The sequence below is a fragment of the Larimichthys crocea genome, chromosome III (assembly GCF_000972845.2).
Source record: "Larimichthys crocea isolate SSNF chromosome III, L_crocea_2.0, whole genome shotgun sequence".
Lineage (NCBI taxonomy): Eukaryota > Metazoa > Chordata > Actinopteri > Sciaenidae > Larimichthys > Larimichthys crocea.
In genome coordinates, this window is record NC_040013.1 from 49,172,800 (window position 1) to 49,191,047 (window position 18,248).

General features: G+C 41.6%; 1 protein-coding gene and 1 long non-coding RNA gene across 3 annotated transcripts; one reads left to right on the plus strand and one right to left on the minus strand.

The window, feature by feature from the left end:
• Positions 1–4,064: 4,064 nt before the first annotated feature.
• LOC109137085 (substance-P receptor) lies at positions 4,065–14,434 on the minus strand. Its single transcript, XM_027274356.1, has 3 exons — positions 14,243–14,434; positions 12,293–12,652; positions 4,065–4,164 (listed from the first exon to the last, which is right to left on the minus strand). Exons 1-3 carry the CDS (start codon positions 14,428–14,430, stop codon positions 4,065–4,067), a joined length of 648 nt encoding a protein of 215 aa, XP_027130157.1. The 5' UTR covers positions 14,431–14,434.
• Positions 14,435–16,169: 1,735 nt separating this feature from the next.
• On the plus strand, positions 16,170–17,637 carry LOC113745649 (uncharacterized). 2 transcript variants are annotated; one of them, XR_003462298.1, is made up of 4 exons: positions 16,170–16,550; positions 16,626–16,679; positions 16,747–16,821; positions 16,894–17,637. It is a non-coding gene; the product is annotated as an uncharacterized LOC113745649 (long non-coding RNA). The 2 variants fall into 2 exon arrangements; XR_003462297.1 differs by having other exon boundaries at positions 16,174–16,550; positions 16,747–17,637.
• Positions 17,638–18,248: the final 611 nt, after the last annotated feature.

Here is an 18,248-nt window from a genome sequence, read left to right on the forward strand (position 1 = left end):
CTCCAAAGAGCCCCCTCTCTCCTGGAGGTACTGCTACTGCTGGTACTACTACTATTGACTCACCAACTAAGTTAACTTCTTGAAATCAGTCAGTCAGTCACTCCCTCACTCACTCACAGACAGGCAGGGCCACAACCAAGATCAAAGCCAAAAAACAATGGACTCATTGGATTCTGCTTCTAAATTCTAAATTCCAAAATATCAAAGCAAAGTAACTATGATGTCATCAGAGACGGACGGACGGACATAGGTGGCCTCAGACATCTCCAGGAACCAGGAGCAGGCCCTGCCATCGCTCATCTCACACCCAGGAGCGTGCACTCCTCCCTAGGCAAACCTCGACTCCAGAGAGCCCCTGACCTCCTCCCTTGTGTACGGGCCAACCAACCAACCCCCCTGGACCAGGCTCTCCTGCCGAACCTGCGTACCCACTCTTAAGCACCATCCCGTGGGTTATACACCAATAGCCCCACTGGCAGGAGTCACGTGCCCCTGGTACAGCTGAGGGGGTTTGTGCCCCTGGTAGACTAGCTGTGGACTTTCCGGGGGCAGGGGTTGGTGGGGCCCGCGCCCTTGCCCGACAAAAGATCTGCAGCGCTATGGTATGGTTACGTCTAGGCGGGATTTTGACTTAGAGGCATTTAGTCATAAGCGCTCGTTGCTCTAGAATTGCCACAATTATCCAAGTAACGCGCCACCCGGCGACGGGCGGGGAGGGAGAGAGAGAGAGAGAGGCAGGCAGACACACACACACAGAGGGGACACACAATTACTTACTCATAGACAAATTTACGCTTCCATTAATGCAAAAACATACAATAATCTTACACACTAATGTGGACGCACAGATTGGACTGACTGAATGCATGCTTCAGGCCTAGTCACGCCAGTGATCTAAGCTGAGACATTTGGCAGCATAATTAGTTCATTTCAATGGAATTCCTGCAGTGAATTCACCCACAGGTTCTAGGTATGACTGTGCAAGAATTGGATGAATGGCTTTCAGCTTATGGCAAAATTAGAAGTTTGTTCTTTAATTGAAGGAGCTTCTTATACCCAAGAGTTCATCAAGTTGATATTCTGGTGGTACATCAGAAGGACACACTTTGTCCCCCCAGCTGGAGATCATCCATGTTTGGTTAGACAGTGTATATGCGAACATTTGTATTGATCTAACACACAAACACGTCCTTTTAACAGAAATGCATACACTGCTGATGTGTGGAAGTTTTAGCTCAAGGTACAGAAATTACAAAGTTTATCAAATATTTTTTTCTTCCAACACTCTTCATGTTGTTCACATTTTGACATCATGAGACCAAGACAACACCTAACAATCCATCAACAGTACCTGGTCAGTGTGAGGCTTCAAACAAGATGTACTCAAAAGGTTAAACAAGTTACAAGTTACAACTGAGCACTGAGTGTCATCAGCAGGTTGGTGTCCACTTGTGAACAGTTACTCATCCAATCCTCCATAGAGAATGTGTCTCTATATGTTGAATTGACCACTGCAACAAGGCAAAATAAGAGAATTAAATGAAGACTCTCGAACATCAAACTTAATTATAACCCAAAAGTCTTGTTCTTGTCCCTGTTTTTTTTAGTCCCTAAAACAGATAAAGTAGTAACTGAACTCAATCAGCTTCATGAGGTCATCACCTGGAATGATTCTCAGTTAACAGATGTGTCTTGTTAAAAGTTAAGTAGTATAATGTCTTGTCTTCTTTATGTGTTTGAGATCATCAGTTGTGTTGTTCAGAGGTAGTGGCTCCAAGAAGCAGAGTGATGCATCAGCTTTCACAGTCACCTGACCTAAACTGCGATGGTTTGAGATGAGTTGAACCATAGAGTGTGCTCTGCATATATGAGAACGCCTTCAAGATAATCCAGTTCCAGTCCAGCTGTAGAACAATTAGTGTTGGTGGAGCCAAATAAACATCGCCACATAATGTGAATACCACATACAACTGTATGAGTCTCGAGCAAAAGTTCAGTCAGGAAGAGTATTTGACATGCTTAGGCCTGTACAGCGCCGGTCCTGGCCACATTTGCGCCCTGGGCGAACCCCCCCGAGGCGAATATTTTCTCCGGCGCCCTAACGGCCGCCCGTGCGCCCCTGGATGCGCCGTGCGCCCCTGGATGCGTGCGCCCCCATAGGTCTGTCCGACGCCCCCCTCTGCCTTGTCAACACCCCGCTCCCGGGGCGCCCGCTCCGCTAACTTAATGAGCGGATTCGAAAATTACCGAGGTTTTTTGCTTTTTCGGGCGTTCGTGCGCCCCCCACGGAGAATGCGCCCTGGGCGGCCGCCCACATTGCCCATAGCTAGGACCGGCCCTGGGCCTGTAGTTTATTTCTCTTTCCATCCTGCCTTTCAGAATTTAGGTACGGTTCAGTCGGTAGTGCAGGTCGTCCATGTTCAGTCCCCGGCTTCTCCAGTTTGTGTCCTTGAGCAAGATACGTAACTACAAATTGCTCCCAAAGGCTCCGCCATCGATGTGTGAATGTGTAGAAATGGTTATGTCCCAAAAAATTGATGGGCAGTCGGCACCTTGCATGGCCTTAAGTGGTCAGAAGTCTAGAAAGGCAATATATAAGTACAGTTCTCCTCTCTCACATGCTCAGCCATGTAATCATCAGCTAGTCAACATCTATGCCATAGCACAGCAGCACACCTGCATCTCTTCATCATTCTCTTGCTGTCTTCAGTATGTTCATGCTGCTCTCACACACTCATATCTTCATTATTTCATTCGCAAACAGCCACCAGCCACCACCACCACTGTCAGCTCTATGTTCTTATAGGGCTATTATGGTCCTCAGTAATGTGCAACAAATCACACACACACTAAATGATTAAAGATGAAACACATCCATCTTTCCTGTGACGATCAGGCAGCAGTCTGTTGCCTGTCTTTGTCAAATCTGCCCCCACTGACACCCTACACCAAATGTGGTAGAGGGATGTTTGGAGAGACTCACAATGTATTATCCTGAGCTGCTGGGCTGCAGGTGCTACCCAGGGAGTACCTGAGATGTGATAATCAACCTCCATGAAAACTCCCCAGGCTCATTTTCTTCCCCCTTCCTTCCTCCTCCGTTATTTTTTCCAACACTTCTCTCTCTTACCTCTGTCTTGATCCCATCACCTGCCTCTCTCACTCTTTAAGCTCTCATTCTATCCCGTATTTTTCTTCGTACAGTATTTCTCAAGGCTCTTCAGTCATCAGTTGAGTTGTATTGTTGTCGATGGAGGCATCATGTTTTAGCGAGGAGGGAGTATGGAATAAAAAGAGATTTGTGGTTGTGCTGTATCTGCTGCCTAATCAATGGAGTGCAGCTTTAATGTCAATGTGTATGAGAAAGAGTGGGAGAATAAAAATAACACCATATTCATAGATGTGCCCAGTGATTTCCTGTGAGCTACTTCTCAAGCAGTCAGCTCAAAAGTTCATTCATTAATCATTCTGCATCTCTTCTCACTGCAACATACTACATACATGCACTGTATCCAGTGCATCCTTTGAATCTTTACCTCAGCCTGTGCTGCTCTGTGCTGCTCTGTGCTGCCATACTGCTCTCATTTATACACATGCACTTCAGAAGTGCCACTTTCACTTCAGCATCTATCTGACTCGCCATTCTCCATAAGAGAATTCATTATTGTCACTCCCCAACCACTGCTATGCTGAGTTTATGAGCCTTGGCAAGGCTCTGACCCAACACCGTACATATTCTAGATTGACGTAACGATCAGTTCCACATGAGTTGGTCAGTTGAAATTACTTAGCCATATTTTATAGTGCCACACAACCATTTGAAAAAGTCTGTTTGAATAAAACGGTAATTATTAAAGACGAGTTACATAATTCATTTGATAAGCAGGATCTAATTGTAAAGCCATTTCAGAGGAAATGCATATATTTCCAACATGTTGCTCCCACATGGCTAACACTAAAACAAAACACACACACGTCAGGTTTAATGTTAGTGTTTAATATGGGAAAATGTGAAGAGAAACACAGATTGTGCTGCCTGGAGGTTCTGGCTCCTCTGACACACTTCAGTGCAAGTCCCCTCGCTGAATCTCTCTGCACTGGTATGGAAAATGACAGGAAGCAGATGCAGTGGCGGGCTGAGCTTCCCAAACGCTGACAGCAGACCTGATAAATATGACCTTTTATTAAAAAGCATTCATTGGCTCTGGTTTATTTCTCATATGATTGGAGGTACTTCCTTATCCAGTGGCCTTAAAGAACAATACTGTGGGTTTGCATGTTTTAGCTATTTTACTGCATATCACAATAGAGTAGTTCTTGTTAATTTGTGAGATTCAGAGGTGCTGGTAGGAGGATTTCGTTAGTTTTGGACGGAACCTGGCTAGCTGTTTCCTCTTGTTTTTAGCACATGTTGGCTACAGCTGCTACAGACATTCCTTCAATTCCCTTCAGGGCAAGGCAAGGCAAGTTTATTTGTATAGCACAATTTGTACACAAGGCAATTCATAGTGCTTTACAGAGGCAAGGAAAAACATTTGACATTAAGACAAGCAATAGCAATAGAAATAAAAAATTAAAAAGAGAAGAAAATTGAATTAAAAACATCAGAATGTCATTTAAAATCATTAAAATAGCAAATTTGAAAACAATTTAAAACAATAAACGAATCACTGGATTATGATTAAAAATTCTTTAAAAGTTCTTTAAAAGAGCTCAGCCATAAGCACGTGAAAATAGAAAAGTTTTTAACCTGGATTTAAAAGTGCTAAGAGTTGGGGCTGATTTCAGTCCTGCTGGTAGTTTGTTCCAGTTGTGAGCAGCATAACTGCTAAATGCTGCTTCACCGTGTCTGGTTTGAACTCTGTGCTCCACTATCTGACCTGAGTCAGTAGATCTCAGAGCCCTACTGGGTCTATATTCTACTAGCATGTCATTTATGTATTGTGGGCCTAAACCATTCAGTGATTTGTAAACTAGTAGCAGAACTTTAAAATCTATTCTGTGGCTGACTGGGAGCCAGTGTTAAGAACTGGGGTGATGTGTTCTGATCTCTTTGTTCTGGTCAGAACTCGAGCTGCTGCGTTCTGAATGAGCTGCAGCTGTTTGATACTTTTTTGGGGGAGTCCAGTCAAAAGACCATTACAGTAGTCAAGTCTACTGGAGATGAAAGCATGGATCAGCTTCTCCTGATCTGTTTGGGACATAAAGCCCTTAACTCTGAATATGTTCTTAAGTTGGTAGAAGGCTGTTTTGGTGACTGATTTTATGTGACTCTTGAAGGTCAGATCTGAGTCTATCAACACGCCAAGGTTTCGGACTTGGTCTTTAGTTTCTAGAGACAGTAACTCAAGGTGTTTACTGACAGCAACCCTCTTCTCTTTATTGCCAAAAACAATTACCTCAGTTTTTTCTTGATTTAACTGAAGAAAATTTTGGTTCATCCAATTTTTGACTTGCTCTAGACAGTTACACAATGACTCTATAGGACTGCAGTCATCTGGGGACAGCGCAAGATATATCTGTGTGTCATCTGCATAACTATGATAATTGACATTAGAATTCTGCAGAATTTGACCCAAAGGCAGCATATATAGGCTGAACAAAAGGGGTCCAAGAACTGACCCCTGAGGAACCCCACATGTCATAGCCACTCGATCTGATTGATTACTTCCAATGGTCACAAAATAACTCCGCTCCTCCAAGTAGGACCTGAACCATTCTAGGACTGTTCCACGGAGTCCTGCCCATGTTTCCATCCAATCAAAGTACCCAAGTTCAAACACACTGAAGCTCAGGTCAGACCAAAGATTCATTCAACTCATTAATTTGTGTCCCATGTTTTTCATTTCATTGTTGCTTTCCACTTACTTTATAAAAAGTACATAATGAACTGTAATCTTGTCACACATACATGCCAGTTAGTGTCTTGGTGTTGGTACAGCTCAGCTCAGTTTATTATGCATGTGGTGTGCTGTGTCTAAAGGAGCATCGCAGCAAAGGACATGTTTTCATCGGTTTTGAGCAACACACTGAGGCTCTGTTGTTCTTCGCATGTTTAAGCACATACACGGAACCTCTTGTACTCTTCCTCATCTGTGTGTGTGTGTGTGTGTCAGGATTCACAAAGCTAAGAGTGAGCCGTGGCACATCTCTGTGAACATTACTGAAGCTGTATGGCAGGACTTGCTTTGTTCCTTGAAATGAACATAGACCTGATGTGGTGATATCATCACTATTTTTCTTTAATAGAATACATTAAAAGAGCACAGGTAAAAACACCCACAGCAAATGGAGAGTAAAAGATACACGTCACCTCAGAGCAGTACATGAACAACATGAACTTTTTTTTTCTTTTCAAATTGCAAAAGCAGGGTTATAAATTCTGTCTCAACCTAAATCCCTTTCATGAATAAGTAGGCATGATAGAAACAACATCAGTACATTACAGAAGTCTATATGTTTTATATTCACATCTCTTCTTTATGTACAGTATTCATAGACATCAGCTTTATATTCTAACACACTGGACTCCATTGGAAATGACATGCTGACTGTTCAACTTTAATGGTAAATAAAATCTTGTGGATGTGAATCAAAGCAGACAGTCAGCATTTTAAAGGATAAGGCTGTGGTATGTTTTTTCTTACTGTCAACAAACCCCCAGAAGACCAAAATCAACAATACATTAATCTTTCTTGCCACTCACTCAGGCCCCGGGCTATTTGTTCTGACTGAAGATGACTTCAGTAACAGCAGTACATAGTGTATTCACTGGGAACTATTTCAGCTGCATTGTGTGTTTATTGTAATAAAGGAGCACTGATGTGTTCTGAATGAATTTGCCTCATTTCCACTGCTCAGACTTGGCCTGGCTTGGTTCTCTTGGAACCATTTTTTTTAGATTTTATTACTTTTCCTCCCAGAGTACCATGTGCTGTGACACTTTACATCTTGCCATGGAATCATTAACTGTACAACAAAACACAGATACAGACATTTCTATATCATGGTTCAAGATGAGTTCTCGTTTCAGCTCATTATATAAATCACATTCAAAAGTAGAATTCCAATAGAGACTACTGGAAAGGTTGATATTTATGCAAGAAGAAAACCAGAGAGTAGGTAGTATTTTCACAAAGCAACAATACTGAGCCTGCAGAATGAACATCTTCACATTGATTATATATTGTAGGCTGTTGGTTTATATTTGACGCCTGCTATTTCTCTTTGTATACTCACACTAAATAAACATATACTATAAATACTCATGTCATTAACTTTGTATGAAGCATTACCGTGTACATATTCATATAAAGGACAATTTTTTCTCAGTGAAGTGCACTATGAGTGATGCATCAGTGAATGCAAGGACACAGAATGATTAGTTATGTGTGGCACTCTCATATACTTCGGTCACTGTGTAGATAAGTGCACCGATCTGCACTTATCAACCCCGCTGTGTAGCCTGCCTGGTGCCTCTCCTCAGCAACAAGCTGGCATCTTTTGTTTCCATCGCTACAGTTCTCATCAGCGACGGCTGTGTGTGTGTGTGTGTGTGTGTGTGTACGTGTGTGAGAGAGAGGGAGAGAGCCTGTGGTACACTCATTTAAAGAGCGCTCACTGAACAAAGTTGATTACACATTCATTAAAGCTCCAGCCTCTCTTCACCCCCTCCACTTGACCTGTCCAAGTGATGGGTGGATGAGGGAACATACTTTATATTCAGGATGCAGGCTGTTGATTATTCCTGGCTTTCTGGTTATGATTTGGATACCGCTGTCAAATTAAAAATAAATAAATAAAAAGATTTTGAGATGATGGAGGGTACATTCACAGTGCTCACTACACTTCTACATTCCTGCCACTGGCTCAGACAGCTGATGCTACATTTTAATAGATCCTCTAGATATGTCATGTAATAACAGGCCTGTCATTTGTCCCTATAATTAAATTTGATGGTCTGGATTAGGAATCAGATTCTATATGATTTTTAACCATACACTGACAAATTAATTCAAGATTCATATTGAAGAGCCTGATATGATTGGTTAAACCCTGTTCATGTGGCTGAGTCACATTCTGTCTACAGGTTAGGAGGAAACTGTCACATTACACTGAAAGTAAACTAACACAAACACTGTATTATTATCCTTGTGAGGGCTTTACATAAATTACAGCCCTGATTGTCTAATTCTAACCTACCTTTGTTCCTCTTAGGCTGTGGCTTTAAGAGAAACCTTCTGCACAAGTCAACCCCCTACAAGATGAAATGAAGAGGTCACTGGATGTCACTGGGGTAGAAACAATAATGACGATACATTTTCCTACGTAAAATTGTATTTTAGATGTTTTCTTTTAAAGGTCCAGTGTGTCCAGTGATTTAGGGGGCTTTTTGCATCATGTAATTAGTTACAATAGTGAGTTATTAATAGCCCCCAACTGCTGCCTTTTCCACAGTGTGTAACTGTGTGATCATTGTTGAGTTGAGTTGGATCCACAGCAGTTGACATGTATTACCTAATGGATAGCTATACCTATGTATACCTAATGGCTCTGCAGTTAGCTACATGGGAATGTGGCTGTGGCTGTCATTGTGACAAGCTGTGGTTGGAGCTTTTATCAGACTATGCACATGGCCATAGATATGACCATTGCTGGGATTATGGTAATGGGAGTAGCTATGGCTATGACATATCAGTTTTGAATGTAACACTAATAATGTGCTGGTCTAGTGAACTGAAATGATTGCTTAGCCTCATAGAAAAATACAGCCCCAACCAAGGCATTTGCAGTATTGTACATTTACTGTATGAGCTAATTTACTTGCAGAAATACATGAAGACGAGGAACATTTCCCTTTCCCAGCTCTCCAATTCCAAATCATCACATCCCGGAGGCATCAAGGGTGCAAGTCTTGTTTATACTGTAATCAGATAACTATATTCTAATGACGTGAGCTGTAATGCTCTGGTTCTCTCCCTCCTCACTCTATTTGGAGCTCTGTGGTTGAGATGATACTGAAAAGGTCTGCTGCCTTTCCTATTCCTATAGGAAAGGCAGCAAATAAACAATATTATTTTAGGGCAATATTTGAGTGCTTCTGCTCAAAAAACAAAAACACAGGCAACAATGCCCAAAGGTTCATTGTGTGTCACTGTTCCTGCCAGGAGAAGCTACGAGAAACTTGCAGACTCGACTTGCTTTTAAATAAATTGGGTGATCGACTGGATTTTGAATATTTGAAAAATGAAAGGTCCATTTCTTCAGTCAGCTGAATCATGGAAAGTGGTCTCCAGACTTATCTGAGGTGGGTGGGGAAACGATATCATATATTTGCATGCACCAATCATGAGTTAGTGAATGAACCCTCCTGCATTCATGTAAGGTAGCACTATAGCCTGCCCTACATGTTACTGTAGGCCCATGTTAATATGCAACACCACCCCCCTCCCCTGGTTGCAAGTGATGTGTCTCATGTTGTAGAGTGTACTGAATATGTGCTATAATTGACCGTGTCCTGTCTACTCCCCCTTGTCATATTATATGTATTATATGTATGGACAAACTGGTGTTGCAATTTCGTTGTACTGTAGCAATGACAAATAAAGCCTTCCTCCAATCCAATCCAATGTCATACAATATATGTAGTTGGGGACACTGTTGCTATGGGGCCCACACCTGTTATAGAGAAATACATCTGTCACTGTCATTTTAGCATTCAATATGCAATACTGCAGTGATAACACTACAAGATAACACTTGAGCATGACATACAGACTCACAGAGTTATACTAGACACTTACCATACTGATATATAGAAATAAGTCTAGCAATGGACAATAGCAGGCTTTTTGCAAACACTAACAAACACCAACAAGTCCATAGCACATGTTACAGCTTCAGTTATTGCTCTAATCACAGTATTTACATAAACATGGTTTGGGTTTGTAATTTTTCCCCACTAGAAGCTAACCTACTCACTAATACTGGAAAATACTTAATTCCAATTGGTAGATGTGTTTAAAGCCAGTCAGCAGAAAACAGGAAACAGAAAGTAACTGACCAAAACGAAGTGGTGTGACAGTCTCACAGAAATCAGACTATTCCTCTAAATAATGTGAATTTAAATGTCAAGTCCTCAAAACTATGTTTTAAATGTTCAAATATATATAGAATTGTGGGAAATGCACTAATTCTTAATTCTAACAGAGAACTCTCCTCTATCTATCTATTGTTAGACCCTTGATTATAATTGTAGTAAAAGTACTTTAGACTACTTGAATGGTGACTATCACTCACCTGAGTATGTTAATGTTAAAGAGCATTGGATGAGTGTTAGATCACTGAACTCATGACCCGCCCAAACAACATGTCCTTGTGTATCCTTCAACTTCTCCTTAAACTGAATGCAACCTCCTGGTACTTTAGTGTCAGATATGTTTCCATGTCACAAAATATTTTTTTGTTAGCTTGTAGGTGAATACAGTGATGTAGTACTGCTTGTCATTGTGATTCCAGTAAAGCCAAGTTGCTTCACATGCTTCTAAGTTTCATGTCAGCTGACACTGGAATTTATAACAACAGCTTTTGTGCGCTGAAAATAAACCAGGAGTCAGGAGGAGGACTATGGCATCTATGTGTGTCTGTGAGAAAGTCGAATGACGGGCGTCAACAGGTGATCGCACTATATGTAAGTACATCTGTTGTGTGTGCCCACTGCAAAGAATATCTAAGAATAAGGATCTAATGAGAATACTGAATTTTTTTTTTCAGTGCATAACAACCACAGTCACTGTGAAACAAGCTTCATATATTCTTTCTTAAACCTCATGTCAAGCTTGTAATTTTTTTATCTGTGTGTGTGTGTGTGTGTGTGTGTGTGTGTGTATGTGTGTTTACCCCTGTAGGAGGTTAAGACAGTTTGTCCCAGCAGGCTTCTGTAACCAGTGTTACCTAACCTTCCCTTTCCTGGACCACAGCAGAGTCTTTTACAGACATTATGCTATGCAGCAAGGCACACTGCACATTTGAGAGCTACAGCTCATAGGCTGCTTGTTCACATTCTAGGCTGCAACATCTATGAAGCCCTTTAGACCTGATGTTAACATGCATCTTATATGACTGGATTACATTGGGATGGAGCAAAAGCACATTTACATGTGAATACTTGGTAGTACAAATACCAAATACCAATACCAAGACAATGCACACAAATTAAACAGGCAACAAGAAACTTAAGTGTATACTGAAGGTACATTTGTTAGGTATAAATGTAATCCAGCCAAATTGCATTAAGGCACAGTGCATGTTACTCTCAGGCGGAAGGGTAGAGCAGCTGTTGAAAGTGATAAATATTTCACAGTTTGAAAGTGGTGCCTTGCACTCGTATCATATAACCTGTCTCATCATGTCATGAGACTGATAAAGGTGGAGTGTTTTACACAGACGGGTTATTTCTATGAAACTATACTGCGACACACCTGTGTTGTTTGGGTTTGGTGACGTCATACATCTGCCACTGAGGTCTCATATTGGGCAGTTTTGGTTTTAGTTTTCACTTGAGTTTTACCATTGCCTCTTCTTCTATGTTTTGGAGAAGATGGCGTCAACTGTTGACTTTGTTCAGGATGAAAGCTGAAATGGACGCTAACACTTGCAGGAAATCTTCAGAACACTTCCTTACCAGACAGATCTTGCACATTGGATGGATCAGGAAGTCCTGCTCAGGGGAGCTCAAAGAAATGAACTCCTGATCAGCTCTCACATTCACAAATGTGGAAATTCAGAGTTTAGGCTGTGTTCTGAACCATACATCAGCTTGTGTTTTTGCAGGGAGAGAGCCAGGCCTGTCTCAGAAAACAGTGTCTCTGTGTCTGCATGCAGGTCTCATGTTATATCTCCACTCCAAAATAGACTGTGTGAAGTCGCACAGCTTGTGTGATTGCGGATGTGTGAACCTTGATTCTGCCATGAGAAGGCTGGTGTGACAAGCAGAGGCTGTGAGGATTTGGATACGCCAATATCTGCTTCAGTCAGACTTTTGAACTGCAATGTGCTCATTGTTGTTGAAGTGCTTGACATCACTTTTTGGCACAGAGTAAACCTTCTTAATGGGAGTTAGTAATTCAGTGTGAGCTTCATGAGCATTTTTCTCACTTTCAAATGACCTAACAGATGACCTAACAGACAACCTAACATGACATGATGAGCACTAAAACTCCACCACAGTCACTGGCAGTAAAACTCACATATTCATGCTGTGCTTTTACGGGAATACACGCAGCCAACTCACTCTGTCTCCGCTGTGTTTGAGGTCTGTTCCTGCAGGTTGTTACTGGAATAGAAACTTGATGTCTCTGACACTGTTTTGGAGATGCTTCGGGACGATGACCCATTAGAGGTGAGGTCCAGGGAGGAGCTATGTCCGACCACAACCCCATCAGGCCCTGGACCTGCTATTGCCTTGACCTTGGGCTGCTCCATGTTGTCTCCAACTTGGAGAACAGTGGATACGGTGGTTTCCATCCGGCTGGCCTTGTAAACGCTTGTCTGGGTCTGAAAGTAGCGAGTGGACTTGAGTTCCAGGCCTTCGTAAGAACTTCGTGGGACACAGGGACACCAGCGGAAGGCTTGTTTAAAGCCAGCACGAAACCTGTGCAAGAAAAGCACAGATTGGTCTCTTTCTTAGGATCTTCCTTTATTGAAAGACTAATTTTCCCAGTACTTGATGTTTGGCAGGTGAAACATGAAAAATAATTTGACTTGCATAGAAAACACCAGCTCAGTAAACACACAAACATACACACATAACCAGGGAGAGAAGTGAAGAAGGGGAAACGATAAGAAGAGAGATGTAGAAGGATAATAAGAGGACATGCATTTGAATTTAGATCTTGAGTTGATAGAGACAGAACCAATGGATATCCTGTAAAGAATGATGACTACACCTCAGCTCACTGCAGTCCAGCACACATATTTTCATTTTTTAGGACTAAATTTGTGAAATCTCATTTCTCTGACAGCACAAAGAAAATGAACAGGTAGCCGACGTGGAAAACAATGGGAGATGATTAATTAAAGACAACAAGCAGAGTTAACCATCTGTCTTTATTTTGCCTGACAGCAATCTTTACAGCCATTGACATTTTTCTTGACAGGCAGAATGCTGATAACGTGACAGTTGGAGAGCAAAGTGTTGATGTTTGCAGTGGGATTCAGCTTTCCACTTTTAGAAATGGGTTTAAAAACCTGGAATTTCTGCTTACTGCTAACATGTGTGAAGGCTTTGAGGTGTGGAGGTTCTTTCCATACAAGTGATCTCAAAGTGAACACGAGCAGCCTGCTGCCAGGTGACTGTTCCGCTGCGTGACACTAAGGCAGCAATATGCATATGACTGCTTCTAAACAAGAGAATAAGCTTTTTCCCTCATGATGAGTTGTCTGTCATAAAAAAGAAAAAAGTGAACATATTCCCAACACGTCTACTTTTTTGGTCCTAATGACTTTTTTCTGACAGGCATATGAGAATAGAATCACCAATCAGTGAGCTATATTCTAATTGTAATTAATGAATGACGATGAGATTAATCAATTTATGAAGTTATGAAAAGTATAATCTCAGAACCCATTGGCTATTGTATAATGATAATTTACAATAGCAAGTGCTCCTGAATGCTGAATGCAGAATCTGTAATGAAATGCTGCACCAAAGGAGGAAATTAATTAGTAATCATACTATAAATTTACAACTCAGATAATGACCCAGTCTGAAATACCATGAGCAACAGCATGAATGAAAAACAGTCCTGTTGCCATTCACATTCACTCTTTCATTTGCTGTAAAGCTACTGTAAGACATCACTACTGCATAGTCTCACATTGGTATGTTGTTATGCTTTGTATTCATGAACATTTATACTTCTCTTATATTATTAAGGTAAACTAATTAGATACTGCAAATGACAATGCCAAATGACAGTGAGTGTTTCACTGTATATAGAGTAGTATAACCTCAGACATCAGTTGGAAGGCACATGAGCTGGAAATGCATGGTCCAATAGGGACTTTTTCAGAAAATCTAATTTGAATTAATTCAATTCAAGAACATAAAAACTTCATAAATATTTAATACTGCACTTTCTTTCAAAAAGATGTGTGTGCATGTGCATGTGTGTGTGTACATGTGCATATGTGTGTGTGTGTGTGTGTGTGTGTGTGTGTGTGTGTGTAGGTACTGGCAAACCTGTCATTGAGGCAACAGTAGATGATGGGGTTGTACATGGTGGAGCTCATAGCCAGCCACATGATGGCCAGGTAAACCTGCTGGATGAACCTTTCTTCAAACATGTCAGGAAAGAACTGGTGCAGCAGGAAGTAGACATGGTAGGGCAGCCAGCAGGTTGCGAACGTACACACCACCACAATCATCATCTTCACTACCTGTTGGACACATGACAGCACAATTTGTCTCAATTTCTTCCAACAAGAGGTTCCGTTTACAGGATCACAAAAAAGACTTGCCCTACTGGTGGACTGGTTTAGCAGATCATCAAAAGATCATTAAAAATTATTCTTTAGTAATGAAAAAGAGCCAAAAAAGCGGTTGGATAAGAGACAGATGCAGTCAACAATATTCTGAGTAAAGCCCTTTACTAAGGCCTTGTTACTGTTAATACCACCGTGTTCTATGGTTTCTACATCTGATACATCTGTAGCTGTGTGGTGTTGTGTGCATGACAGGTACACAGGTGCCCCATGGAGATATGCTCAACGTATTAAAACATGTATTCAGTAACACCACTATGTGAGCTGCACTTTACGTTTCGGCTAATATCTCCTGAATCGTTAGTAGAAGAATCAATTGTACAGTAGGTTCCTTGGATTAAGCCGATTGAACTGTAATTGGTAACCAAACATTTGAAGGAATGGCGTGATGCAGGTAACAGGCCATAACTCTTCAATGCTAAATTGGACTGTATAAATGTGCTACATTCAGCCAAAACATTTCATAGAATTCTGGTCCACTGCTTGAAATTTCCACATAGCACTGTGCTCAGATTATTTTAACATTCAAATGAAATCAAATGAAATCAGATTTTATTTGTATATACAATCTGTACAGGGAGTGACACCCTCTGTCCTTAGACCCTCGGTTCAAGTGAGGAAAATCTTGCCCACAAAAACCCTTTTAACGTGAGTCCTTTGTTGATGTCGTTAACATTCATTATTACTGTAAATGAAATACTTGGGCTGGAAATGGATTCTCATGAAATTTGGTACACACATCTTTGGTTTATGATACTAACTACAGAACTAACCACATTCCCCTCATCCAGTCAATATTAGTAATCTATCTGTGCTATACATGCTGATGCTAACATGGTGCATGGTAAATATTATAACTACTAAACATGTATTGTCACTGTGAGAACATTAGCTGCTGATGTTAGCATTTAGCTTAAACCACCGTATCTCAGCTCTGCTATCAGTGAAGACTCTTAGTATCTTGTCTCCTGCTGGCCACATGGGGTCCATTACGGGGGGAAAAGACATTTCTAACATTTCATAGAAGCTGACAGAAATTGTAGAAACAACTTTAACAAATGTACTGCAAAAAACTTCAGTAGAACCAAGTAATAATTTATTTTTCTTTTCTTTTGCTTGTTTGTGGTCTTCCTCATTGATTGCATAAATGTCTTGATTATGCTATCTCTGCAGGATACCAGTCCACCTCCTACTCTAATGAGGCAGCCTCACAGATCTGTTACACTTGTCCATGTGCATTATTTTCAAGTAATTTTCAGTGAGCACCGTCTGTTACTGACTGCAATAATGATGTACCATGTATGCATTACATTTCTACTTTGACAGACAGAGTTGAAAGCTGCTGAGCTTTTTTTTTCTGGATTGACAGATATCTTGCCACTTGTTCAGCGAACACAGAACCTTGTTAAAGGAAAGAGAAGCTGAATGCCTGAGAGAAGAAAATCAATGCAGTGCACCATGTCTCTTCATGAAAAGATTACAAAAACAAGCATAAAACTAACAATACCTGCTGGAACATTAATGGAACTGGACATTTTCTTGTGTATTATATATTATTTATTGAGCTGGTGTGCTTTAGTACTTTTTATGGCAGCTTCATTGTACTGTTATGTGTGGCATTTTGACAGTAAACAAAAATCTGTAAATCTTGCAGCATGATGTTTTTTTGTAACATTTAAGAAATATCAGCATGTCATTCATCAGCCCTTCAGCCTTTCTGATCTATTCTGAAAACTACTGATGAAATCCACCATCTGCTGCTGACATTTTGCAATGGATTACTTTTATATGTGTAAAAGTTAACTTTCCTTGCAGGCATGTATCGTTGCTATCGTTGTGTAGCAGTGTAGAGGTGCTAGGTTATTGGGTGACTCTGCCCATACTTAACACCAGGTGGCTGTTATGAGGTGGGCCAGTATAAAAGGGGCACTTTGCCACCAGCTCTTTCTCTTGCACCTCTGCCCTTGGTGCGTCATTTCCGGGCTCAAGGTCACCTGGTCTGCCAGGTATGGCTACCCGCTGTCTCATCACACTGGTCGCTTAAACTTTTCTGCGTGCTCATGGTATTTGTGTGATTGTAGGGTGACTCTGTGTGCTGCTCCGTGCTCCCTTATGTGCAGTGGCGTGGTTATTTGGTAAGTGTCCCCCCTCTAACTTGGCGTTGTTGATACTGTCCGATGGCTAACACTAGTGTGGTCACAGGTGGATGCCAGCGACAGCCGGTGTCGTCTCTCTCTCTCCCTCCCTCCTCCTGCGCGAGCGTGTGTCCTAAAACAGGTATGTGTGTTTTTAGTACATGCCAGCAACCGCAGTATTTTAAAGTAATAACGGCGTTTTCCCTGTAATTAGGAGTTGCTGTGATCAGCTGCTTAGGAGTCGCTGCTGTTTTGTTTCCGGTGAAAGTTCTGTCTCCACGCTGTTTGTCTCCGATGAGGCTCTGCCTCTGAAGCGTCGCCTCAGTTGCGTTGCTTTATTTCTTTCTGCGACGCTGTCTCCACGCTGCGCTGTGTACGGCGGCGTGTTGGTGGTTGGATGCTTGGCGTGATCTGCATTTTGCACCAGAGCCACTTTAGTAAATGCGCCTGTGTTTTAACCAGGGCCTGGCCCCTGTATATGGTTGAATGGTGTTTAGTTAATTTTGTATTCTAATTATTTTTCTTGGTTGTTCTGATTTGATTTGATTAGTGTATAGATTCTGTTGTGGATTATGTTTTTCTTTTTCTTGATTGTAATTTTGCCCATTAATTAGTTTCTTTCTTTTTAGTTGCTGGAGACTGGTGGTGGTGCTGGTGACTGGGTGGTGGTACCCCCCTCTGCCTGCTGTGTCCTGGGAAGCGGGTTCCTCATTTCACTGAGTGTGTGGGTCACGTATGTCAGGTGGTGTGAATTTGTATTTAAGTTGGGGTGCCCCCCCCCCCCCCCCCCCTTTTCACCTAGCCTTGTCCATCCACACAGCTCCAGCCCTTCAAGCGACTTTCTTTATTTTGATGGGTGTTTTGGATGAATGTGATCATTTTAAAGTATTTAAAATAATAAATTGTATATTTTCTTAAACCCTTGGCCGTCAAGAGTATACTTACCTGTGTGCCTTTGTGCTTTCCCAAATTATTTCCCAGGGTGAAACTCCCCGGGTGGCGTTGTCGGTTTCTCTTCTTAATTCGGTTTAAATTCCCTTCTGCACTTTATCCTCGCCACAAAACTTGGCGTTGTCGGCAGGATTAGTCTTAAGACGGCTGAGAGGTATGTTTTTGTTTTTTTTTCGTGTGGTCTGATTTGTTTTTTTTTGTGTAGATTGGAGTGCTCGGAGACAAGACAGCGGTGGCCTGTGCAGGTTGGAGAAAATTGGAGACAAAACAGCAGTGGCTCCTAGTGGATCCCTATGAGTGTTTGGTGAGGTGCCTACTACAGGTTTGATTTTTGTGGTGCCTTTAAATCAATATTAGTAGTGTAGTGGGGTTGTAGTAATCATGGAGGATGAAATACAGGAACTTAGAGAGCTGATCACACAGTTAAAAGCAGATAATGAGCGGTTGCGTCAGGGACAGGCTGGCCCTAGCGTATTACCATTTACCTCTTCGACACCATCTGTTGCCCCTTCTACTTCTGGTCCCTCTGTAGCAGAGAGACTAATTTTTGTACCTAGAGATAGGAAGTGTCCTGTCTTTAGGGGAAGGACAGGCATAGGATTGAGTGAGTGGATGGGG

Bases quoted from the DNA above. Each gene is read 5' to 3' on its own strand.
- LOC109137085 (XM_027274356.1), bottom strand. From the start codon at position 14,430: ATGATGATTGTGGTGGTGTGTACGTTCGCAACCTGCTGGCTGCCCTAC. The intron at 12,653-14,242 runs GTTTGCCAGTAC...TTTCTTGCACAG, and splicing joins TACTGTTGCCTCAATGACAG to GTTTCGTGCTGGCTTTAAAC. The intron at 4,165-12,292 runs GTGAGTTGGCTG...CATATTTATCAG, and splicing joins TCAAACACAGCGGAGACAGA to GTCTGCTGTCAGCGTTTGGG.